The sequence below is a fragment of the Trichosurus vulpecula genome, chromosome 8 (genome assembly GCF_011100635.1).
Source record: "Trichosurus vulpecula isolate mTriVul1 chromosome 8, mTriVul1.pri, whole genome shotgun sequence".
NCBI classification, from domain to species: domain Eukaryota; kingdom Metazoa; phylum Chordata; class Mammalia; order Diprotodontia; family Phalangeridae; genus Trichosurus; species Trichosurus vulpecula.
Genome location: NC_050580.1, coordinates 117,026,778 through 117,053,824, shown reverse-complemented (window position 1 = coordinate 117,053,824; position 27,047 = coordinate 117,026,778). Strand labels below are relative to the sequence as shown.

The 27,047-nt window shown below is 40.7% G+C and overlaps 1 protein-coding gene across 2 annotated transcripts in view; it reads right to left on the bottom strand.

Moving 5' to 3' along the window:
* EFL1 (elongation factor like GTPase 1) overlaps positions 1-27,047 on the bottom strand; it is a 218,837-nt gene extending 191,790 nt beyond the window's left edge. The window contains exons 1-4 of one of the 2 annotated variants that reach the window (XM_036735928.1): positions 26,969-27,041; positions 8,388-8,491; positions 6,175-6,242; positions 4,124-4,208 (exon numbers count right to left, since the gene is read on the bottom strand). In XM_036735928.1, coding sequence (XP_036591823.1) covers positions 4,124-4,208; positions 6,175-6,242; positions 8,388-8,478 — 244 coding nt within the window. In that variant the 5' untranslated portion in view covers positions 8,479-8,491; positions 26,969-27,041. Of the gene's footprint in view, positions 1-4,123; positions 4,209-6,174; positions 6,243-8,387; positions 8,492-26,968 lie in introns of both variants that reach the window. The other variant, XM_036735929.1, reaches the window with a different exon arrangement.

Below are 27,047 nucleotides of genomic sequence, written 5' to 3'. Positions count from 1 at the left end.
CAGTTTCCTCAACTGTAAAATGGGAATAATTTAGCACCTACCTCACAGGATCACTGTGAGGACTGAATGAGATAATATTTATAAAATGCTTGACACAGTGTCTGGCACATGGTAAGCTTTTAATAAATGCTTGTTCTTTCCCTTCCTCCTTCCTTTCCCTAAGTAAAAAAAAAAAAAAAACCTACAACATAAAAAACTTATTTGTTAGTGACCAGAACGTGTATCTTTTCTTCTACAGTAGCTAGCCTGGAATATATATATATAGAAGACATTTTGGGGGAGACAAAATTTTAAACTATGCTAAGTGTATTAGGGTTTCCAACACCACCCTGAGAGTTCCAAATTGATTGCATTAACTCCTGCTATAGCATTCAGAAACAAATCTCTGCCCTCTTCTGTTTGAACAATTTCTCTATTACAAAGGAACAAGCTAACCACAAGCATTAAGCCAATTTTAACATTCTAGGCAAAAGAAAAAACAGCTAATGCGAGGAGGGGGGACCACTGTATCCAACGGCAATACCTTCCAGATGAGATTCTCTGTTACTAACAGAAAGTTGTTAAGAGAAAAGAATCTTGCACTCTCCCCCAAGTATCCTCTGGTGTTTCAGTAAGCCATGGAGAATCGTTTAAGGAGCCTGTTCATCTGTCATATGCACCAGCCCAAAGATCTCCTCTGTGACCAGTAAAATGATGAGGTGAAGGTTCCCCATTTCAAATGAGGTGAAATTATTTAAAAAGTTATCACCACCACTATTCATTAAACACAGACACCCATCCAAGTAGGGCTTTCTTAAAATAAAGAGAAGTGAACAAGTCAGTCCTCCTCAACACCCTGGGTTTGATTGGTAAGAGTTCACTGTTTCTAGACTTTCGTAGACCCACCTCTCTGACATGTAGCTGTGCTCCAACCTGAGTCTCTGACCCGCTGCTCTAAGTCCCACCCTGGAGCCTGGGGCTTCTCCTTGGTGACTAACTGATTGATTGGTGAGAGCTCACCATGTGCAGCATGTCTCAGAAATCCCACTGACCATAACGTTTTGTTCATACTCCTTTGTACTTCTAGGCAAAGTAACCAAACCGACACTACAATTCTAGAAAAGGCTGTCAATCAATTACCTGAACCATATTTTCCAGACCAAATCACCCTCCCTGGCCATCACTTTTTTTTAGAATGTGGGTTCCCCGAGGGAGAGGATGGTCTTGCTATATTTGTAGCCACAGCCCTCAGCACAGTATTCAGCCATGTCTACTGAGAATAGTAAGTCCTATCTTTTACTTTTGCCTTCATTTTTAAGAGGACACAAGGATGCCAGTTACCTCTTTCCTTAATTTTAAAGGGTGAAAACAAAACATCTGATAAAAGCAATGCATGTCCCTTATTTTGTTCAAATTTTCTTCATCCTAAAGTTTCCTTATCAAAAGATATGAATCATCTTGGGTATACCATAACAATCTTGGACAAAATCTCTTAAACAAATGGAAACAAGAACTGCATGCATAGAACTTTTTTTCCTTCTGTTAAAGTAAGGAAGGTGGGTGAGCGGGACAGGCCACAACTACTGCCCAATGAGTTTGTCACTGTGGAAATTACAACCTACCTCCCCAACCTGGTCTTTAGAATTACCAAGCTGCAGACCCAAGAACCTGGTCATAAAAACAGGAGCAAAAGGCCCCCAATAAAACTCCCAATTATTATAAAAAGGAACCAATATAGAAAATGTGGTTCAGCTGGTCATCCTATTCTCAGTATGAGAATGTTGAGTATGAGAAGGTTCAAAGGATAGATAAGAACATGGGTCTGGCAGATATATGTGAGTCCTCCATAGCCTTCTCTACACTTAGAGACAAGGGAATGTGAACTCTTTAGAAAAAAGAAGGAATTTGTTGTTTCTTTTTTAAAGCACTAACGTAGCAATCCTGCAAATGAAAACTTTTTAGAGAACAGACATCTGTGCATCATGCTCATACTTTGACAGGCTAAGAATACAGTTACAAGAAGGTATGAAATGGAAACCTGCATCTGTTTTAGATGCTGATGTGAAGAATAAACATTTTAAAATGTTGACACCTTTTAAGCTAACGTGTTACCTTTACTATAAAAGTGTTGTTGGGCACTTGATGCAAGCTGGCACAAGCTATACCCTTGGAGCAGGTCCTAACTGGCATTGTGAAGTGTAAATGGGCACAAGATTCAAAGTCTTAAAGCCTAAGTTCAAATCCCAGCCCAGCCAACTGACTGTCCACTTGACTGTTTTCTCTTTTGTAAACTGGGGAAAGAGCAGTTCTATTCCTCAGCTTATAAAGAGACAGCAGGGTAGAATGAATGGAATAATAGGCCTGGAATCAGAAAGAGATAGCTTTCCAGAGATCATAATTTAGGAGAGAAGAGGGCAAGTCACTCATACTCTCTGAGTTTATGACTCTAAGACCATGTACTAAGTTATACCAAAGACAGACCCACATGGACAAAGTCTTAGATCCTTTACATGACACTCTTCTCAGACTGTCATCATGGGGGTCAAATGAGGAAAATGTCTGTAAAGCACTCTGTGATCTACACAGCACTACACAAATGTGAAGATGTTTAGAATGCTGCCACACTTTTGCTGTTGGCCTCCCTGGCTTTAATCTTGTCTTCTTCCCTCTAACCCCAGCACATACTGCACCAATACTAAACATCACTTCCATCATGTCACTCCCCAGCTTAAGAGTCTACAACGCATCTTGTTCAACTGTCTGATGGAATCCAAACTCCAAATCCGAGGACAACACTAGATAAATTGTTTATTTCATCCACAGTCGCGTTCATTTCTAAGTAGAGTTTTGCAAGTCAGTTTGGCCTGAAATAGTCTGACAAAACTCTAAATACTCTTCAGAAGATTTCAAGAACATAAATACCAACAGGAGAATGTGGACTATTCAGAATTAGAGGTCATTAAGCCTTGTACCCCATAAAATTATCACACGTAATATTTTTATACATAATTTCAATTTACCCCATTATCATTAACAGGAAAGTCTTCTTACACAACACTCAAAATTTGGAAAGAAAGGACCTATCTTACAAGTCTCAACTTAGCCTCTTACAATCTGTGGCCATGGGAAAGTCTGAGTCTTAATTTCCTCTTCTTCCTTTCCAAATTTTGGTATTTATGCTGATTTCTGCTGAAAGGGTCCTTCCTGTACTTCTACAGGGAGGAAGGGAGGAAGGAAAGAAGGAAGGAAGGAAGACTGGGGAAAGTAAGATTTGATGTGGTCTCTGAAATACACAGTAGGAGTGACAAACCCCAGGAGAAAGAAAGAAAAGAGTGCTGCTTCTTTGCAGCACTCTCCTCTTCCTATCAGTCTTCCATGATGGGAAGAGATAACTTAGAATTTGTCCCACAACTTCTGTCCTCTTCTGCCTTCTTACTATTTTTTTTGACAGTGTTTGTAACTTCATCAGTGTAGAGAACTTAGAGTGAAGATTTTCCTCTGTAATGTAGGCTGCCACCTGCTCTTCAATTTGTCAGTCTTAGGGAGTTATAAGAGGTTAAATGATTCGTCTCCAGTCATAGACCCAAAATGCGTTATAGGTAAGACCAGAACCCAAGTCTCATTATCCACTGATGTCTCTTATTACAGTATAACTGTAAAAGACTTAATTCCTTTCATGACCAATACATATGCTAGTTTTTATCTGTGACCATACAGATATTCCATAAAGTAGAAGTACAGGAAGGACCCTTTCAACAGAAGTAGGCATCTGATTTTACAGGTGCTATACAGTGCTAATGTATAGGAAAATGACCACCAAAAAGTACTTTATCACTCTTCCCCTATGTTTTCTGATGACATCTTTAATATCCTCCTCTTTCTCATCTTCACTTGCCAAAAATTCTAGTTTTATGTCTTCAATGCTACACTATAGTTATTTTACAGATTTCATAGCATGACAACAGCCCCACAAGTCCACTGAGTAATGAGTATTGAGAAACAGATCACTTCAAGAGGCAACCATCAATTTAAAGTGTTTTAATTTTTAAAAAAGGAATTGCTTTAATGAACAAATTAATTCAAAAGGGAAACAAAAAAAGCAAGAGACTAAATTATGTGATCTATAATACAACCTTTGATTTACCTTTTTCATGGTGTAGGGAAATGGCACTGGATTTCATGGTGATTCCTCGAATCTGCTCATCTTCTCGGCTATCCATATATCTTAACTAAAAAACAAAAAAACCCCAATAGCTTACATACACAGAAGCTACACACATATATGTGTATGTATATATGTATGTATGTGTATGTATGCATTCATCTCATTGATTTAAAGTTTGATTTCGTGAATGGTGGATTTTTACAATAAAATGTTTTTTAACTACATAATTTAAATTGAATTCAGGAATTTTAAAAATTAATAGAATTAACAATTAAAACAAATGGAAGTATGTAAAACTTTACTATTACTAGTGGGGAAAAAAATTTGTACTTACTACACATTTCCCCAAAATTAATTGTAATCTTCCATTTTACTCTAATACTTGATGTGAGCAATTTTATACATACGAACATACAGAATCAGGGAACAGAAGAATTTCTTCTATTATTCAATGTCATTATTGGTATTGGTCCCAGTATAATAGTTTTAAAGCAAATGTTTGAGTTTATTAGGGAAATACTATATCTGGCTTCACACACATTTAATGTTGACCAATATTTCTTTCGGACTCTTTCTTCTGCTAAAATCAGTGGCAAAGAATAGTGCTTCATGTGATTCTACTATCACCACGTAAACTCCCATAGCTACTTCCTCTGGCCACTCCAAACTGTAAACAGAGGCAATCTCTAAGGCCAAATCCTTGATGGTCCACCCTTCATGGTCCACCCTTCCTCTCTTTCTAGGTTTTCTTTCTCAGAGAGCTGACACATTTTTATGCTTTTAACAATCAGCTCTAGAATGATGATATTTTCAAAGCTACACAGGAGATTCTTGTCATTCTGTGAGGACAGATTCTAGAGTCCTCTGAAAATAGTGGAATGTAATAGTTTCATAATTCTTTACAAATGGTCTTGCAGTCCAAGAGGCTTAGAGTAAAATCACCACTGAAAGCAGCGTTGGTACAGAGAAGAATCCTCTCTTATGGATGTCTTCTGTATCTATAGTCCTGACCTTTCACCTGACCTCCCCACCTTCAATCACACTATTCTTTGCCACCGATTCTAGCAGAAGAAAGAGTTCATAAGAGATATTGGTCAATACCAAGTATATTAAACGTGTGAAGCCAGATACAGCATTTCCCTGACTTTACCTGGATACTGTCCACTGGATGTGTATCACTCCAACTTAACTCTTACAAAACCTAATTTATTATGTACTTCTATTCCTCTTACTGAGTTCCCCAGACCCCAAACTTTTGCATCCTTTTATTCTTCCCTTTTCCTTTGGCTTTCAACATTCAGTCAGTTACCAAATCATGTCTTCCTAGTAACATGGTCCTTAAGGGCAGAAACTTCCTTTCCATTACCACTGCCACCTTAGTTCTCAGTTTTTCATGCCCTGATTACTGAAAACAAATCCTAAGAGGCCCCTCCCTCCACATGTGCAATCCATCCAGGAGAACATCATCAACAGATCAACCTTCCTAAAACTTTAATTCCATCTGTTATTTTCATATTCAAAAGCTTTTAACTGAGTATGTTGGAAGTTGAAACTCTTTAAACCAGCTTTCAAGGCCATCTTCTATATGAGCCCCACAATACTAACCTCCCCCCAGAAACTCCATTCTCAGCAAGATGGTTTTAGTGTTCTCCAAATAAACTACGTTGGATGCCTTTGGTCATATGGCCCATCAACCTATTCTCCAGTGTTCCAACAATACAAGGCCTACTGTTTAAGATTCAATGTAATTCTTAATCATTGAACCATTCTCAAGCTCCAAGGCAACAACTATCTGTACCATTTATGTTTGTACTTAAATCAAATTCCTCCTCCTATTTTTATGTAATTGTTTTCTGAGTATACCAGCCTATCTCCTAACCAGACCATAACTTCTTTAGGGCAAGAACCATGTTTTAGACACTTTTCATACCTTCAGAGTCCCTAGCCTATGGTAAATACTCAATAAATACTTGCTGAACTGAATTGTAGAAGCCTGATGAACATGCATCCATGGTAAAGGAATATCTTACCTTCCCGGCCAGGCGACTGGAGAAGATTCCATTGCTAGATATAAGGCAGTCTGCTAGTGTGGTTTTCCCTATAAATAAGAATAATTAAAGGGCACTTATTCTTTTTTTTTTTTTAAAAAAAAAAAGGAGTAAAATTGTAAGAGAAGAGGGTCTAAGAGCTGAATGTTTGACCACTAAATGTGGCTTAGGAAAGATTCCATAGCTTTTACTGTTAAGTGAAGTTAGACCAAAATCTAGCACCTAAGATAAATCACCCAGGGCAGCTAGGTGGGACAGTGAATAAAGCACCAGCCCTGGAGTCAGGAGGACCTGAGTTCAAATGTGACCTCAGACACTTGACGCACTTATTAGCTGTGTGACCTTAGGCAAGTCACTTAACCCCAACTGCCCTGCCTTCCCCCCTCCAAAAATAAAATAAAATAAAATAAATGGCCTAGATGGTAGTGGAGAGACTGTTGGCCTTGGACACAAAAAGACCTAAATCTGAGTCCTGCCTCAGACATCTGCTAGCTGTATGACCCTGGGCACAAATCACTTAATTTCTCTTTCAATCTGTGTTTCCTTTATTTGTAAAATGGACATGATAACAGCACCCACCTCCTAGGGTTGTTGTAAGAATCAGAGGAGACAACATTTGTAAATTGCTTTGCAAACTAACTTAGAGTTCTGTTACTACAACTACCACCACCACCACCTGAAAGGTAAATCAAGTTATGGTCTTTTAGAAGACCATCTAAAGACAGAAGGAACCCTGCACAAAGTTCATCAGCACTCTGGGAAGAATGCAGAAAAGTAATTCATACAAGGCTGATACATTCTCCAGGGCAGAATAATGGAAAGAACACTGGACTCAGAAATCAGAAGACCTGGGTTTGGATCCCAGCACCATCAATAACTGGCAAGTCATTTCAACTCTAAGAGCTTTAGTTTCCTCATTTGGAAAAGAGGATAATAATATTTGAACTGCCCACCTCATAATTATGAGGAAAGAGCTTTATCCCTTGTAAAGTGCTACAGAAATATGAACCATCAGGATTTCTTTTTCCACCTCCAAACGTTCCTTTACCCAGACTATGGTGATCATTACTTTCTTCTCACTCAGCAGAAGCACTGCAGCTACAAATGACAAACCCTTACCAATCTCCAAAGGAACAGGAGAACAGCCCAGAAATAATAACACAGATATTCTTGAATAGAAGGATTTGTAATTTTATCATTGCCAATACTTCCTCCAACTACAAAGATTGTCAAGTCCCCCAGACTTAGGTGATGGTTTCTTGGAATTGCTAAAGCAAAATTTTATCACCCAACCCTGTCTTAGACACTATGCAAGGAAGAACTAATTTCCAATATACCTAGAAAAATGCACTACTAGGTAGTTTAGACTATAAGATGTCCCCACAGAAGGCAGAAAAAAAGAAAACAGTATAATACTAAAAATAACCAGTCATGTTACATTATGAAATATTCTGAAAACTTTCTCTGTATAACAGAAAAAAGAACTTGTCCATGACTTTCCATGAATCCTTGAGCTGTGGTCCAATAGGGGAAAAAAAGATAAGACTGGTAAAGTGAAAAGAATACCCACTCTGGAGTCAGAGGACCTGCATACAAATCCCCCTTCTGGTGCTATCTGTCTCTCCATGACCTCGTAAAAACCATTTCATCTCCCTTTAGTATGTCAGTAGCTCTGTTTCTTCATCTACAAAAATCAGAGGCATAGACTAGAGATGGCCTCAGAGATCTCATTCAGTTCTAAGGTAATAATCCTTTTGTTTCTTGTTGTTGTTTGGTCATTTCAGTCGTGTCTGACTGACCTTATTTGGGTTTTGGGGGCGGGGGGGCAAAGATATTGGACAAGGAAACTGAGGTCAACAGGGTTAAGTGACTTGCCCAAGGTCACACATCTAGTAAGTGTCTGAGGCCAGATTTGAACTCAGAAAGATGAGTCTTTCTGACTCCAGGTCCAGCACTCTATGCACTGTGCCACCCAGCTGCTCCAGGCAATGATTTCACAATACTTTAAACCACGATGATAACAGGTCAGAGAGCTCAGACCGGATGAAACTGCCTTGCAATAGATTTCTCTTACATCATGGAAAATGACTCAATCTAATCATATAAATTAAGACCCTGTAAACTGCCCACAGCATCACTCTTACCTCACACACTTTTTATTACTCAAAATAATGTAATTCAAACATGATGCTTACCATGGTCTACATGAGCCAGTATGCAGATGTTCCTGATGTTACTGGTATTTCTCTGGAGTTGAATCATCTTATCCAAACTGTTGAGCACCATGGTCTTTTTCCCCCTGTGGTTAAAAATTAAACTGCATTCTATTACAAATGGAGCTAAAGATAAAGGCTAAGGAAAATATTAAAATGTTGGTAGTTGACAAGATTGTCAAATACACCTTCAAGTAATCAACATCAAAGCTCAGTGTTAGTATTTAATGTGACAGCACACTGTGGCCATTTAGGGAACACAGCTCAGCTGCCAGGATTCCAAGGGCTACACAAACACAAACAATCACTGAGATGGGCAACTTCTGGTTTATATGGGTAAAATCATCACAGTATTCTTCCATTCTTTGTTTGCGAATGTGTGTTCACACCAAGACAAACACTTCTAGGCAAATTATAAATCTGTTAAGTTGTGTCCAATCATCAGAACCAACATTTTAAATTGCCTCAAATATTTTTATCCACTAAAAACTGAACTGATTGCTCATCAGTGACTTGTAAGTTTAATCAAAGCTCTGAACAATGTTGGATCTGTGTTCTTCAGCTGAATTCATTCATTCAAAAAGTATTTCTCTGCTAAGGGATGTAAGAGATCCACAAAACATAGTGCCGTCCCCTCCAGGAAACTGTTAAGTAACAAATGCAAGGTAGTATACAATAAAATAGCAAAGTATGGAACAATAGTCTCCAAACTTTTAACTATCACACACTCCATCAGTAAAAAGTAAAAATAAAAAAAAATCAGCAAAAATTAAGCATGCACTCCCAACACATGCATATTTACTTATTTATATACTAATAATTCTTTATATTATGAAACTTACATAAAAATTAAACTAAGAAGAGGATGAAATAAAAAATGAACCCTTTGATCCTAGAATTAATACGGAGCCCCTGGAGTTTGCAGTCGGGTTGTTGTCCTTTCTGCTGAAAGAGGATCAAAATGACATCATAAGATAGGGTCAAAGTACAGTGTGTTGACTGTGGCAGACCAACATGAGCTCAGAAGGCTCTACCACAGGCCGGGAACAAATAGCACATATGAACATTTGTAGTGGTGATGTTTCTAAATTCAAGTATCACACATTTCTTTTGAGCTACTGCAATTCCACTTAGCTCATAGAGCACAACTCCTTCTTTGATGAGGCCATGCCATGCTGGGTTGTCCTGTGCCAGTGTCTCCTATGTCTCACAATCAATCCCAAAGCTCTTCAGAGAGACCTTGAGAGTGTTCTTGTGAGCATCTTGTGAGTGCTTGCCTTGTGTGACTTCTGTGTAAAATAATCTTTTAGGCAAACATAGGTTTGGCATTGAAACAACATGACCAACCCATCAGAGATGCACCCTTTGCAACAGAGTTTGAATGCCTGGCAATTTAGCTTGAAAAACGATGTCCAGTACCTTGCCAGATGAACTTTAGAATCTTCCTAAGACAATTCAAACAGAAGAATTCCATTTCCTGCCATGGTGCTAGTATACTGTCTGGGTTTCACAGGCATACAACAAGGTCAGCACAAAAGCTCTGCAGACCTTCAGTTTGGTAGGCAGTTTATACATACTCTTCTCTCCCACACCTTCTTTTGGAGCCTCCCAAACACTGAGCTAGCTCAGGCAATGCATGTATCAACATCATCTGTGTGAGCATCCCTGTAAAGTTTACTGCCAAAGTAAGCAAACTTATCCACAGCATTCAAAATTTCTCCATTTGCTGTAACTGATGGTTCCACATATGGATGGTGTAGTGTTGGCTGGTGGAGAACCTGTTTTCTTGGTATCAACTGTTAGGCCAAAATTAGCACAAGCAATAGAGAATCCATACTCTGTTGCATCTCAGCCTCAGAGGCTGCATTGAGTGCACAATCATCTGTGAACAAAACATTGCCCACCAACTCTCCCTCTACTTTAGTCTTGTCTTGTAGCCTTTTCAAGTTAAATAATTTACCATCAGTGCAGTCAGTGACTCTGAAGCCATTTTCATCTTCATTGAAGGCATCTGACAACATCACTGAACACATGATGTTAAAAAGCATGAGAGTAAGCACACAGCCCTGCTTCGCTCCATTGGTGACAAGTGTGAGAACATAGGCCATCATCCGGGACCCACGTAAGCATGCTGTCATGGAACTGGCATCCAATACTGATGAACTTCTTCAGGAAACCAAATTTGATCATGATTTTCCATAAACCCTCACTCCTGACAGTATCAAAGGCCTTGGTCAGAACAACAAATACTGTATATAGACCTCTGTTCTACTCCTGGCAGTTCTCCTGGAGTTGTCAGGCAGCAAACACTATGCTGACCATTCCTTGACCCTTAATGAAGCCACACTGGCTCTTGGATAGATGGTCATCTTCAAGGTGAAGGATCAGCCTATTAAGGAGGACTCTGCCAAGAATCTTGCCAGTAGTGACTTAGAGAGAGACTTCCCTGTGATTGTCACAGGACAACCTATTTTCTTTTTCTTTAGATTTCTATAAAGAAGGTGTCCTTGAAGTCCTGGGGGATAACTACCTCTTGTCATATAACCAAGAAGATTTCAATTAGCTTTTGTCTGAGCAGTTGGACACCAACCCCTCCTTCCCAGGGTCTTGTAAATCCTAACTGGAATATAATCAGTACCAGGCATTTTGCCACATGAGAGGAGCCTGATGGCATTAAAACCTCTTCTTCAGTTTCAAGTTCAGCTAGAGAGGGCATATAGTCAATGGCTTCAGCATTGGTTGATGATGGTCTGTTGAGAACATTATGGAAGTACTCAGCCCATCCCTCCAGGATCACGTCCTTATCACTAATCAATGTGGCTCCATCAGAGAGGAGCAGTTGTGATGTATCATAGGTCTTCAGCTGATAAATAGTCTCTAGGGCAACATAAAAGTGCTTTAGATTGTTGCTATCAGAGTAAAACCGAATTTCATTTGCCTTCATAGTGTACCAGGAATCCTGCATCTCTCTCAGATTCACTTGAACTTTACTTTTGATGGAGTTAAATGCTGCCTTCTTAGAGATGGACAAATTATCTTGCTGGTCTGAGTAGGGGAATGACACACTCAGCCCTGTGATTTAAGAATATCAGTGTGGTAGCTGTGTGGCATGGGGAAAGACTTAAGACAGGGAGGCCACTGTAATTGTCCAGGCAAGAGGTAATGAGAGCCTTCAATGGTTGGCAACCATGTGAGTGGAGAGGAAGGGATAGATATGAGATATAATGTCAAGACAGAATGAACAAGACTCAGCAACTGACTAGATATATGGGATCAGGGAGAGGGAGGAGGATGAAACTGAACTTCCAAATTTGGGTGACTAGAAGGATGATGGTGCCCTTAACAAAAATTGGGAAGTCAAAAAAGGGGTAGGTTAGGGGTAAAAAGAATATCATAATAAGATGTGAAATACAGATAACAACTTACTAATTTGTACCAGCTCATCCTTTGAGACTCACTCACATCTTGGGGTTCTATCTAGGAGTGTGAAGCACCTGCAGCAGCCATAGATAATCGGGGGTGACAACATGTAGGTACAAGGGTGACAAGGGAGAATGTTGCCTTCAACTTGTGTTTATCCCCTTTGAGAAGCCTATCATCTCAGTCCAGGGACAGGCTGGGGCTCACACAGCCACAAGAGGCCCTTAGCAGAGTGAGCAGGTAGAAAGGGGATTCTGAAAGATAAGAGGTGAAGGGGTGATGGGTTGTATTAGAGACAAGCCTAATAATCAGTTATGTGGGAAGACTGGGAATTTATCTTCCTATCCCACCCTTCACTTGGTTATATACGCTGAGGTCATGCCAAAGCCCAGCATGTGGATGAGGAGACACTTTGGAGACCACAAGTAGGGACAATAAGTATTCTAAGACAACTGGAGGAAAGAGATAGTGAGATAAGAGGTACAAGTCTTAGAAAAGGAAAGTCCTCTCCTGTACTCTCAATGGTAGAGGAACAATTAGAATACTGTTGAGAGTGTGGGGAAGCATATTTTACACGAGAAAAAAAACCAGCATTCGGCAAGGTTATAGTCAGGGAATAAACATTTATTAAGAACCTACTATGTGCCAGGCCCTGTGCTAAGTGCCGAGGAAACAAAAAGAGGAAAAAGAGAGTTCCTGCCATCAAGGAGCTTACAGTCTAATGAAGGAGAGAACATATAAACAAATATATACTGAATAAATAAAAAATAATTAGCAGAGAGAAGGTATTAGAGTTAATAGGGGCCAGGGAAGGCATCTGTAAAAGGTATGCGTATTGAAATATGTTACATTTAAGGGATTATGGGACTAAGGACCAACTAGATGGATAGGATTTCTATGCTGAGGCGTAGTGAGAGATAGGAAGGACCAGTGATAGAAAGCCTTGAATGCCAGATTGCATAAATCAATTAGAAGCTGTTATCTACAATGTCCACACTAGACACTTTGATATAAAATATATGCCAAAAAAGCTCATCTCCTGGTTTACTGGTTGAGTTTAAATCTCTGCAGTATTAGCTTTAAGATAGCAGTGAAACATAAGCTACAGAGATAATAAAAATTGAGCATGAGTAGTTTATCCTTCAATAAAGCTAAAAATTCAGCCGAAGGGAAAGAGCTTTTGATAGGGTATTTAATGGTTTGGTTTCGTTTCATACAAATACAAATTTCCTATTCCCCACTTCCTAAACTGGCTCTTAGTTCAAATAATACACTAGAGAGTCTACAAAATTTAAGCCTCACTTTTAGGCCCTGGCAACACATAAACTCTAGGTTCTGGGCAAAAATTAGCCCTCACTCTAATTTTATCCAGCTTATTAAGAAAAAGCAGACCTTAAATAAAGTCTCTCTTCCTTAAACTAAGCATAATATGGAACTTTTAAAAACATCCTTTATTGTTTTAAATAAGCTTTTATCCTCCTTAATTTAAAAAGCAGATAGCTATAATATTTTATTATTTCTTGAAAGGAAAAAATGTTTTTACCTTGTGGCCCTTTATTTTTGCTATAAGTCAGTAGTCTTCACCATTCCTTGTTTAAATTAATAGTACTAAACAGGGCAAAAATACTACTGTTTCCTTTATGCAGTCTATAAGCAGATTGACTAATCATAAGAATTCTTCCATGGAAATCATTTATCTCTGTACTTTGTATAAAATACATTCTCTGTACTTTACATAAAATTTTACTAAACTTCTTTTAAGAATTATTTTCGAAGATGGCAGCTGGAAAGCAGGGACTTGCGTGAGCTTCCCACCAGGTCCCACCAAAAACCTATAAAAAATGGCTCTGAACAAATTCTAGAACTGCAGAACCCACAAAACAGCAGAGGGAAGCAGGGATCCAGCCCAGGACAGCCTGGATGGTCGCTGGATGAGGTCTATTGCGCACGGAGTGGAGGGGAGCAGAGCTCAGCGTGGGAGGCAGCAGGACCAGCCAGACCAGGAGCCAGGCAGATCAGGCCCTAGCACCCTGAATCAGTGAGCTGTGGCAGTTACCAGACTTCTCAACCCACAAACACCAAAGACAACAGAGAAGGTGAGTGGGAAAAGCTGCGGGGGACAGAGTTCAAGGTTCTGCCACTGCCCCAGGGGAAGCTGGGGAGGTGCAGCTACAGAACTACAGCTGCAGTTACTTCCGGCCCTAGGCCCACGTGGTGGGAGGAATTAAGTGGCGGATCAGAGCAGCAGTGAAGACCCTGCTGAAGATTTGCGTCAGGTCCGGGTTGGTGGTTCTTGAGGAAGGAGGAGTGCTGGGGTGGCAGAGCTGGCTATATAGAAATAGCTCTGAAATCAACGGCGCATCCCCTCAAGCTTGGAACAAAGTACTCTTAGCTCTACAAGCAGTCATACCCCGACAAAAAACTCAAGGGTCAAGTAAGTTGGCCAGGAACATGGCCAGGCAGTGAAAACGCACCCAGATTCAATCTAAGACTTTGGAATCTTTCTTTGGTGACAAAGAAGACCAAAACATACAGACAGAAGAAGTCAACAAAGTGCAAGAGCCTATATCAAAAGCTTCCAAGAAAAACATGAACTGGTCTCAGGCCATGGAAGGGCTCAAAAAGGAGTTGGAAAAGCAAGTTAGAGGAGTAGAGGAAAAATTGGGACGAGAAATGAGAATGATGCAAGAAAACCATGAAAAACAAGTCAATGATTTGCTAAAGGAGACCCAAAAAAATACTGAAAAAAATATTGAAGAAAACAACACTTTAAAAAATAGATTAACTCAAATGGCAAAAGAGCTCCAAAAGGGGGGCGGAGCCAAGATAGCGGCTGGAAAGCAGGGACTAGCGTGAGCTCCCCGCTGAGTCCCTCCAAAAACCTATAAAAAATAGCTCTGAACCAATTCTAGAACTGCAGAACCCACAAAACAGCAGAGGGAAGCGGGGCTCCAGCCCAGGACAGCCTGGATGGTCTCTGGGTGAGGTCTATCCCACATGGAGCTGGGAGCTGGGAGCGGAGCAGAGCAGAGCCCAGCATGAGCGGCTCAGACCAACCAGACAAGGAGCCGGGCGGAGTGGGCCCTAGCACCCTGAATCAGTGAGCTGCGGCAGTTACCAGACTTCTCAACCCACAAACACCAAAGACAGCAGAGAAGGTGAGTGGGAAAAGCTGTGGGAGTGGAAGGAGTTCGAGGTTCGGCCACCGCCCCAGGGCAGCGGAGGTGGGGCAGCTATAGCTGCTGTTGCTTCCAGCCCCAGGCCCACCTGGTGGGAGGAATTAAGTGGCGGATCAGAGCAGGAGTGCAGAGCCTGCTGAAGATCTAAGCCCAGTCCGGGTTGGGGGTTCTTGGGGAAGGAGGAGTGCTGGTGTGGCAGAGCTGGCACATCCCCCCCAAACGTGGAACATAGAACTCTTTGGTCTACAAACAGTCATACCCCGCTGAAAAACTCAAGGGTCAAGTTAGCTGGTTGGGAATATGGCCAGGCAGCGAAAACTCACCCAGATTCAGTCTCAGACTTTGGATTCTTTCTTTGGTGACAAAGAAGACCAAAACATACAGCCTAAAGAAGTCAACAAAGTCAAAGAGCCTACATCAAAAGCCTCCAAGAAAAACATGAACTGGTCCCAGGCCATGGAAGAGCTCAAAAAGCATTTGGAAAAGCAAGTTAGAGAAGTAGAGGGAAAATTGGGAAGAGAAATGAGAAGGATGCGAGAAAACCATGAAAAACAAGTCAATGAATTGCTAAAGGAGACCCAAAAAAATACTGAAAAATACACTGAAGAAAACAACACCTTAAAAAACAGACTAACTCAAATGGCAAAAGAGCTCCAAAAAGCCAATGAGAAGAAGAATGCCTTGAAAGGCAGAATTAGCCAAATGGAAAAGGAGGTCCAAAAGACCACTGAAGAAAATACTACCTTAAAAATTAGACTGGAGCAAGTGGAAGCTAGTGACTTTATGAGAAATCAGGATATTCTAAAACAGAACCAAAGGAATGAAAAAATGGAAGACAATGTCAAATATCTTATCAGAAAAACCACTGACCTAGAAAATAGATCCAGGAGAGATAATTTAAAAATTATTGGACTACCTGAAAGCCATGATCAAAAAAAGAGCCTAGATATCATCTTTCAAGAAGTTATCAAGGAGAATTGCCCTGATATTCTAGAGCCAGAGGGTAAAATAGAAACTGAAAGAATCCACAGAACGCCTCCTCAAATAGATCCCCAAAAGAAAACTCCTAGGAACATTGTCGCCAAATTCCAGAGCTCCCAGGTCAAGGAGAAAATACTACAAGCAGCCAGAAAGAAACAATTTGAGTATTGTGGAAACACAATCAGGATAACACAGGATCTGGCAGCTTCCACATTAAGGGACCGAAGGGCTTGGAATATGATATTCCAGAGGTCAATGGAGCTAGGATTAAAAGCAAGAATCACCCACCCAGCAAAACTGAGTATCATGCTCCAAGGCAAAATATGGACTTTCAATAAAATAGATTTTCAAGCTTTCTCAGTGAATAAGACCAGAGTTGAATAGAAAATTTGACTTTCAAACACAAGAATCAAAAGAAGCATGAAAAGGTAAACAAGAAAGAGAAATAAGGGACTTACTAAAGTTGAACTGTTTTGTTTACACTCCTACATAGAAAGATGATGTGTATGATTCATGAGCCCTCAATATCATAGCAGCTGAAAGGAATATGCATATATATATATGTGTATACATATATATACATATGTGTGTGTCTATGTATGTATATATGTAGGTATATATATACACACACAAAGGGCACAGGGTGAGTTGAATATGAAGGGATGACATCTAAAAAAATAAAATCAATTTAAGGGATAAGAGAGGAATATATTGAAAGAGGGAGATAGGGAGAGATAGGATGGGGTAAATTATCTTACATAAAAGTGGCAAGAAAAAGTGGTTCTGTAGGAAGGGGGCAGGTGAGGAGGAATGAGTAAATCTTGCTCTCATTGGATTTGACCTGAGGAGGGAATACCATACACACTCAATTGGGTCTCTTACCCCACAGGAAAGAAGGAGGAAGAAGATAAAAAAGGGAGGATGATAGAAGGGAGGGCAGATGGGGGGAGGAGGTAATCAAAAACAAACACTTTCGAAAAGGGTCAAGGGAGAAAATTCAATAATGGGGGAGAGGTTAGGAAGGAGCAAAACATAGTTAATCTTTCACAACATGAGTATTGTGGAAGGGTTTTACATAATGATATGCATGTGGCCTATGTTGAATTGCTTGCCTTCTTAGGGAGGGTGGGTGGGGAGGGAAGAGGGGAGAGAATTTGGAATTCAAAATTTTAAAAGCAGACATTCAAAAACAACAACAAAAAAAAAGTTTTTGCATGCAACTAGGAAATAAGATACACAGGCAATGGGGCACAGAATTTTATCTTACCTTACAAGAGAAGGGAAAGGGGGATGGGAGGGCTGACTGGGGAACGGGGCAACTAGAATATACGCCATCTTGGAGTGGGGGGAGGGTAGAAATGGGGAAAAAATCTGTAATTCAAACTTTTGTGAAAATCAATGCTGAAAACTAAATATATTAAACAAATTTTAAAAAAAAAAGAATTATTTTCATATTGGGGCAGCTGAGCAGAGCACTGGCCCTGGAGTCAGGAGTACCCAAGTTCAAATCCGGCCTCAGACACTTGACACATTTACTAGCTGTGAGACCTTGGGCAAATAACTTAACCCCCATTGCTCTGCCTTGCCCCCTGCAAAACAAAAAAACAAAAAAGAATTACTTTCACATAAGCATTTAAAAACAATGCCCAGGATTTGGTTTCAGGTTGGAGCTGCTGATCTTAAAATTCACCTTTCAGTGTATCTTTATAAACTTTTTCAATAAGGAATTTTTTAAAAATTTGATCAGTTAACTTCTTCAAAAGTTACCATTAAGTGAAAGAACGAACAAACAGGCTGCTGCAAGTTCAAGGATGACATTTCAGTCAATTATACCTCAATAACTTGCAGATGAAATCACAGAACAACTTTTCTTGTTATTTAGTTTTTCTGTTTTGAATATTTATAAGTACTAAGACAGTAATCATTTTAGTTAGTCAAAGCCACATGCATGCAGAATTTCAGTCTTTTGCACACTGCTTAATGCATATAATAATTTTTTAGGATCAGATAGATTTATTATTTGTTTATACTTAAGTAAAGTCACACCCATTTTGGGACAGTCACATCCTAAGGAGAAGAAATATATATCACGTGCATTGTACTGCATTTTAAGAGATGACAGTTTTGCACAGCTTCCCTTTCCCTTCATTCCTATCTCTTTTTTTGTCTTGGGAAATAGTTGCTAACATTTATATCTATATATGGGGCAGCTAGGTGGTACAATGAATAGAAAATCAAGCCTGGAGGCAGGAAGACATATTCTTGAATTCAAATGTGACCTCAGACACTTACTAGCTGTGTGACCCTGGACAAGTCACTTGGAACCCTGTTTACCTGTTTCCTTATCTGTAAAATGAGCTGAAGAAGGAAATGGCAAACTGTAGTGGGCCAGCTCTGAGAAAGTCCATTCTGCGATAAGATAAAGGCCAGAGGCCTGTTCTTGCCCTTGGGCTGATAACTGGGCACAGGGGCTCTCCATCCCTCCCTTGGCATACATGCGCTGCGCAGGATGAAGGCCCTTCAAGCCTCCTCGGTACACAGGTGCTTTCTCCAAAACCCCCACAGTACATGTGCTAAATACCACTTGTGGGCTATTAACACAATATTGCTTAGGGCAAAAAGGGGAACAAAAGCAGGAGGAAGTCATGCAAAGGGAAACTAAGCATGAGGAAGTCATATATTATGCAAATGCCTCGCACATGGATTTGTTGATTCTGCTTGCTTAAAAGGTATATAAGCACTTTCGTTGTTCCTTACTCTCCCACCTGGCCGGTGTTTTCTTTTCACTCTTCAGCCACTTCGGATGCCAGGGCTGCTGGCAGCAACTAGCACTCAAAGGAGGGACCCTGAGGCAAGGACACCTGAAGCAGAGGAATACAAATCAAACAGACCCAAGGTGGACACTCGAGCAAACAAACCCAAAGCAGACAGACCCCAGGCAAACACAGATTCAAAGCAGAGGAACCTGAAGCAGAGAGGTTTGGAGGACAAAGACTCTGAAAGAGTTGTCTCCTGCAGTAGGGACGCCCTGGACATACACAGTCAATTAAGGTATAAGGCAATAAAGCTTTTCTCAGCTACTAAAAACTCTCACTTTCCTTTTCACTTTCCTTTTTTTTTCACCAGGCTTATACGGGATTAAGGAGATGGGAGGGTGATAATCTTTTCTCTCCTTTACTTTCACTTTCCTATTCTAAGGCAATCACCAGGCAGAAATGGGGCAAAAAGAGACCGAGAATACTATATAGAAGTTCTAAAGAAGCTAGTAAGGGAAAAAGGTCTCTTAATAACTACCCAAACTACAAGAATTTTTAGAGACAGCAGTGACAGGCACATTTCCCCTGCGGTCAGGGATTTGTCCCAGGTCATCTTAAAAAGCAGGGTCTTCAAGACCATAATAAAGAATAGCACCTGGCCTCCATTACATTCCTGAAGGCCAAGCAATCTGTGTATAGGATTCAAAAATCCTCTGTGTTTCCTGTCTCTGTATTTGTGTTTCTGTGTGGAGTGTGTAATCTAACACCCTGTAATGTCCATTATCTCTAGAGAGAAAAAATGTTTTCTTGTTTAGTTGGTTTTTTGTTTTGTTTTGTTTTTTGTTTTTTATGGAAAAGGCAAGTTGGGGAAGTATCAGGTCAAAATTAGAAAAAAAATAAGGTTTGAAAACTTTTGGGAAGTAGTTGGGAAAAAAATGCTCTTTCTTTCTCCCTCCATTCCAAATCTGGCCAATTTGAAATGTGAAGAGAGATAAGAAAGAAAGTGGGAAAATTTTCCCTCGAATCTAAGTGAAATGAAGTCAGAATCTGGTATACTATTTGGCACTAAGGCAAATTTGGAAAATGCATAGATCTCAAAAAGAGACACTCTGAGTCTCTCAGTACAAGGAGAAGGGACAAGGCACCACTGGATCTTTTCCAGAGTCCCACTCACCTTGACTGACAAATTCAAAGTTCTCACTCTCAAAAAGTTTAAGGAGTGAATACACAAGTGAAATCTACTTGAGTAAAAATTAGAATCATTAAAATTCTCTTAGAAAAACAATGGAAAGGGGGCAACAGAAACATTTCCAGCTTTTCTTAATAGACTCACACAATCCATCCAAAGGAGTGCAGGGGACATGGAAGCTGACAATATATTGTTACAAAAGTTGGCAGTTGAAAATTGTAATGCAGATTGTAAGAGAGCCCTGTTAGGTGGGGGACCTCATATGACCATCTCTGAGATGATTCAAAGATGCCAAAAAGTGGGCACACTGGCATACCATGCTGAGGTAGTAGCTGCTGCTTTTAATCAACAGCAGCCAAAAACCATTTTAAAATGCTCTGTGGAAAGCCCGGACACATGAAAAAGGAATGTAGAGCACCATGCATAAGGATACAGAAAAATTCCAGCTCCTGATCAACCACACCTTGCCCTAGGTGTGGAAAGGGGAACCATTGGCCATCAGAATGCCATTTGAATTCAGGAAACTGCCCTGGGGCCAGCCCTGGCCACAGCAAACAATAGGGGCCACATCCCATACATATAGGAAAAGGGGAGAGAATAGCACAATTGATTTTGATAAAATATGAAACCACGGGGAATCATTTTCAGAAGATTCAGGGCTCACAAGGATTTGAAAGCACAGGAAGAGAACCTTTCTGAGTACTAGATATTACAGTAAAAAGATCAACTTTGAAAATAAAAATAGAAGGCATAGAAATTGAAGGATTGATAGATACTGGAGCAGACAAATCAATCATCACAGACTGACTTTGGCCAAAAGCTTGGCCACTAATAACAAGTGATACATCACTGCAAGGAGTAGAGACAGTCATCATCCCAAAATAAATTGTAGGATGGTTAAGCTGGGAGGTAGAGAAACAGAGGAAAATTCAGACCATATGTTTTATCACGTCTACCTATAAATCTATGGGAGAGAAACCTCTTGGGATATATGAAGGTCACTATACAATCTCACTGCCCCCCGCCCCCACCAAATTTTTAATAAGGGCTGCTCTCATAAATTCTAAGAATAGGACACCTAAGATAACCTGGAAGGATGGGCCCCCGGTATGGGTCGAACAATGGCCTTTAACATCAGTAAAACTACAGGTCCTTATACCAATACTGTTTACGAACAGTTAAAGGTGGGGCACATTGAAAGCTTCAACAGTCCTTGGAATTCTCCTATTTTCGCTATAAGAAAGAAATCTGGAAAATGGAGAATGCTTACCCATTTGAGAAAAATTAATGACACAGTGGAAACTATGGGAAATCTTCAACCAGGACTCCCCACACCTAACATGATACCCAAGGACTAGCCCTTGTGGATCATAGATTTAAAAGATTGTTTCTATACTATTCCATTACATCCCACAGATTATAAATATTTCACTTTCTCCTTGCTTTCTGTTTAATCTCAAGGAACCTCCCAAGAGATTCCAATGGAAAGTCCTGCCACAAGGGATGCAAAATAGTCCCATCATGTGTCAACAATATGTTGCACAAGCTTTACAACCTGTAGGAGAAAAGTATCCCAAAGCTTATCTCATTCATGGATGACATACTGTGCTCATATCCACAGGCAGAGATTTTGAGCCTCATTTTACAGGAAACTGAGGCACAATTAAAAAGTTACGGACTCATCATTGCCCAAGACAAAACACAACTTGCTCCTCCACATTCATATTTAAGGCAGACACTGAGTCCCACAGTAACACCTACAAAAATCTCCATTTGTAGACAAAAGCTTAAGACACTCAATGATTTTCAAAAGCTGCTTGGAGATATTAATTGGGTTCATCCTCACCTACAAATATGTACCCAAGAGTTGGAAGAATTATTCAAGATCTTAAAGGGAGATCCACACCCCAGTTCTCCTCAACAATTGACCCCACAAGCCTCACAGCAACTGACAAAAGTTGAGGTGGCTCTCCAAAAGTGCCAAACATATAGGATTGATCCCAAGCATTTGCTAGAAGTTACTATCTTCCCTACACCAAAAAATTCCTTTTGGGGCTTTACACCAACAAAATAACATCACAGAATGGATTTATGCCATTTCAAGCCTCAAGAAGCATTTTTCCTTACCCTCAAATGGTTGCTCAACTCCTTCAGAAAAGCATAAAAAGAGTCACATTGCTGACAGGGAATAGACCATATGCTGTTCAAACTTCTACTGGCTAATGACCTTGACTGGCAAATTTTTCTAATGATGTATCAAGGTACCAATGCATATTTCCCACAATTGTTAAGTCCTCTAGGACAGTATTCACTGAAGCAACTCAGCACCAAGAGCATGCTATTTCTCCCCACCAAATGTAAAGTAAATAATTACTACACCATTTTCCTCTACACAGCAAAATGAGCCGTATGCTATAATAGCTGCAGTAAGGGACTTTTCTGAACCACTTCACATTATATCTGATAGCAAATATGCTGTCTATGTAATCCAACATATTGAGACTGCCCAAATAAAATTTGCTACAGGCCGTTACAGAAAGACGTAACAAGGACATTAAAATTCTCTTAGAGAAACAAAAGAAAGGGGGAGGTGGGCAGGAAAAAAGGATAAGAAGAAGGTTGGTTTGGCCCATTCAGAACAGTCCTCCTGTACGGAGGGCAGCAGGCAAGGGGCACCAGTATTAACCTCTTCCTGGGGTCCATGTTAATTCTCCTTATTTTGCAAATTGCCAAGGCCCCTGGAAACTATCTGCATGGGCAAGGAGGTCATCAGCCCCAGGAAAAGAACTTGTTTGAGTTATGTAAATTCTAACAATGAACTTGGCTTGCTGGGAAATTGCAGATTTATGTACAAATAGAAACGATTCTGATGATTGGCTTTTATCAGCAGGACAAGTTTAAATTTGCTAAGGAAAGATGTTTAATTAAATCCTTCATATGTATGTGAGTCCTGGCAAATCGCTGTTGCTTATTGCAACTAAAAGCAACTGTACCTGGCTCACTTGGGACCATAACTAATTTTGCTTTGAGTTTGAGTCTGCATTAAATCAGTATCTGAGCGAAATGTCACAAGCTACTCAGAGGGAATGTGATCCTGTACTGTTAACAGGTGGAGGTCTGATGAGCTCTTTTGTGTTATCCTACTGGGCAATCTAATAATATTTTTATCTAGAACTAGAACATGTGCAAAAAATTATATGACCTTCTTAAGACTCTCCTTAAGATGTCCTACTGTTACCAATGTGAGATTCTATTACAACACCTTATTTGAGTAGGAAACTTTGTGACATGTAGGAATTCTGCAGTAACTAGACACTTTGTTATTACCAACTTAGTAAAGCAAATAACAAACAGTAGAAATGCATACAAGCCACTTAGGGCTCCCTTTGTAAATATTCCCTAAGCAATGTGAGAATGCTATTTATTTGACTCTAAAGTCTTGTTACAATTAATGATGCTAAAGGAAAAATGGTTTGTGGTTTATTTTGTGGATGCCATCAAAGAAACATGACATGACTAAAAGGTTAAGATTCTATATGCATTACTGACTAATGTATTTATGTATGTACTAAAGCCTGTTATTAATTCTTTAAGTGACATCATATCCTCCTGATGAGGAAATTAATAATGGAGGCTGATGTGAATTTATCAGGGTTATGGAGACTGGAGGTGGCAATTTGGAATTGTGCTAAGATCACTCTTGTAGGAGAATGGACAGAAAGCTGGTTTCTAGAAGAAGAGAAGAGGAAGATGCTGAGATGCAGTGTCTGGAACAGATGCTAAGCACCGGAGGATTTTGCTGACAATGTTCCTTGCCACACAGCTGTATAAGAAAGGACTTTTTGAATCTTAAAGAGACAATTGTTTTTTGACTTTCTGTATCTATATTCATAAAGGAGACTGCCCCCTTGGATTTGTCAATGCATAGATCAATCCTTCCCATATTTACTTAAAAGGGGATTACTATGTACAAGCTCATCCAAGCTTGTCTCTCATGTCCCTATTTCTTTGTATCCACAAATTTATGACATAATCATAATGTGACATAAGATATAAGTGACTTAGAATTTATCACCCACCTATTTGAACACAGCAAGGCCCTAGGCCCTAATCCTGAAGGCATTACCAATGAGTTATTGCAACTCTTAAACAAGTCAACCTGTTAAGCAACACTGTTGCCACTTTCTTCCCTTGTTTGCCTTCCTGACACTATTATGTCTCATAAGGCCCTATCTTCTACAAGTTATTATTTGACTCATCATTAGCTTAAGCTCCATCTTAATTAATACGGGGGAGATGTAGAGGGCCAGCTCTGAGAAACTCCATTCTGGGATAAGATACAGGCCAGAGGCCTGTTCTTGCCCTTGGGCTAATAACTTGGGCTCTCCATCCCTCCCTCAGCATACACTTGCTGCTCAGGACTATACAGGTGCTCTCTCCAAAACTCCTACCCGTGAGCTATTAACACAGTATTGTTTACAGCAGAAGGGGAACAAAAGCAGGAGGAAGTCATACATTATGCAAATGTGGATTTGTTGATTCTGCTTGCCTAAAAGATATATAAGCCCTTTCCCTCTGCATAATAAACTGAGCTTTCTTTACTCTCTTGCCTGGCCTGTGTTTTCTTTTCACTCTCCACAGCATTCGGCCATCTCCGGCTATTTCAACGCTGTGGCGGCAGCAAACCACTCCAGTATCTTTGGCAAGAAAACCTTAAATGGGCCTTGATGAGTCAGACACAACTGAAAAAAATGACTGAATACACTATTTATACAGCACTTTAAGGTTTACAAAAAAACTTAAAAATACGATTTCATTTTATCCTCAAAACCACACTGGGAAGCAGGTGATATATCTATTTTACAGTTCAGGAAACTGAGGCCAAGAGGGTTATGTCTTGCCCAGTCACACAGCTGGTATCTGAGACTGGATATGAGCTCAAGTCTTCCTGATTCCGGATCCATGACTTGCTCTACTGTGACACCTAGCTTGCCTCCTTTTAAATATTCTAGATTTAGAAACTAATTGATCATTACCTAGAGACCTTTACATAAATCTTTAAACGTGAGTCATTAGAAACAAGAGAAACAAGTTTTTTAAAAATGCCCACATAGGTGAAACAAAAATGACCTTAAGCATTTTCAATAACTCAACAATTTACTTCCACAGCTGTAGCTTTTAACTTTAAAAAAAAAACCTTTTACAATCTTAATTGGTCCATCTTTCAAGTCACTTAATAACTCTCTGGGACTCAGTTTGCTTAACAGTACAATGAAGAGCTGGACCCAAAGAACCAGAAAGACCCTTACAACTCTCAATTTAAGCCCTAACTACCAAATGGAAAGGGATCTTAGAAGTAATGTAACCCAACATCCTCACTCTACAGATGAGTAACTGAGGCCCAAGAGCCAAGTAACTTGCCCATGCAGTGAGTTAAGTGCAGAACCAGGGCTACTTACACAGGACACACCCAAAGTCTTTAAACTTTATTAGCTTAAAACTTCAGTAACAATGCTTACAAGCATGCTAAGCCCTTTGGAATGATCTGTATGATGCCAACAAAGCCCAAAAAGGCAAGTTTAAGTTTGTGGACCACACTGTCGATTCCTAAAGTCAACTTCCTGATACTATATGTTTAACTACTCTGTTCTAAGTCCTTACCACTAAGAAAGAAGCAACCTGCTGAGGAGTGGACTGTAACTTAGGGAGAGGAGCTATGTATGGCAAAGTGACAAGCAGAATGTAAACTTGAAGGCAGGGTCTGCCTCTCTCTCTCTCTTGTCTGTCTTTCTCTGTCTCTTTTTTTTGGGGAGGTGGGGAGGGGTCTCTGGATCCTCAGTGCTTAGGACCGTGTCCCAGCATATAGTAAGCTCTTAATAAATGCTTGCTGACTGACCTTAGAGATCCTTCCAGGATGATTTAATCTGGGATCTGGTGAACTCTATACACATAAATATATACATATACACACATATAGATATATATACAAATGTATATATAACTTTCTGTGCATCTCCAGCACTTAGAAAATGTATGGCACATACATTTTGTCAATGAGTGTTGATTGAATGGCTGTATCACACTCCTCTCTTCAAAACGAGCTTCAAAGACTCACTATTGCCTACCCACTAAAGTTTGAACACTTTTTTTGCCTGGCATTCAAAGCCTTCGACATGTTCACATTTCCAGCCTTATCTCATTAATCCTCTCCAATACACACACGTGTGTACATATGTGTATGTGCATCTATAAATACATTTGTATGTACATGTGTATAAGCACACAGGTACGTATATAAACAGACTCGTATGTTAAATACGGCTTAACTTTCTCCATACATTTCGTTTCGTTGGTAATCCTGTGATTTAATTTTGTGTATTTAAAAATACTGTTTTGAGAGGGGGCTCATTGCCAAGGGGTCCATGAACTCCCTACACTCCCCTGCAAAGTTTAAGGACTCCTGATTCAGCTCATGTTACACATGCGGGAACCGGGACTCTGCGAGCGGAACGCTCGGTCCAAAGTCCGCAGGGGAAGAGCCAGGCCCCCGGGACCCCCCACGCCGCTCCGCTTTCCGCACATTCCTCGGTGCCGAGGGAGCGCTTCGAGGCCGCCGCTCGCCCAGGTTTCCCGCCGGCCCTTCCCCGGAGCTGGGGCCGCGAGAGCCCCGGCTGCCGAGCCCGCTTCGCCTCCGGCCCCTCCGGATGGTCTCTTTATCCAGGGGGCGTGGGGGGGGAGCACAGAGGAGTCAGCCAAGAGAGGCGAGGGAGGAGGCCCGCGGGGAACTGGGAGATGCGGGTTCAAGCCCGCCCCGAGCCGCACGCGGGGAGCCTGCACCTCCCAACTTCCCAGCGTTCCTCGTCCCCTTCCAGCTCCGACAACCTGGGCGTGCGCGACCTCTGACCCCAGCGAGTGACGGCGGCCGGGGGAAGCCGATCTCCAAGCGCTCTAGAAGGAGAACGCCGGAGGCAGTCACCCAGGAGTCGTTCCAGCCCCCTGCCCACCTGCCTCCTGAGATCCCCCAAGTCACCCACTCACTCAGTTACGGATGACAGAAGAAGCCAAGGAGCCAACGTCGGGCCCAGCAGCTCAGGCGCCACCACGCGTGCCGGAGGAG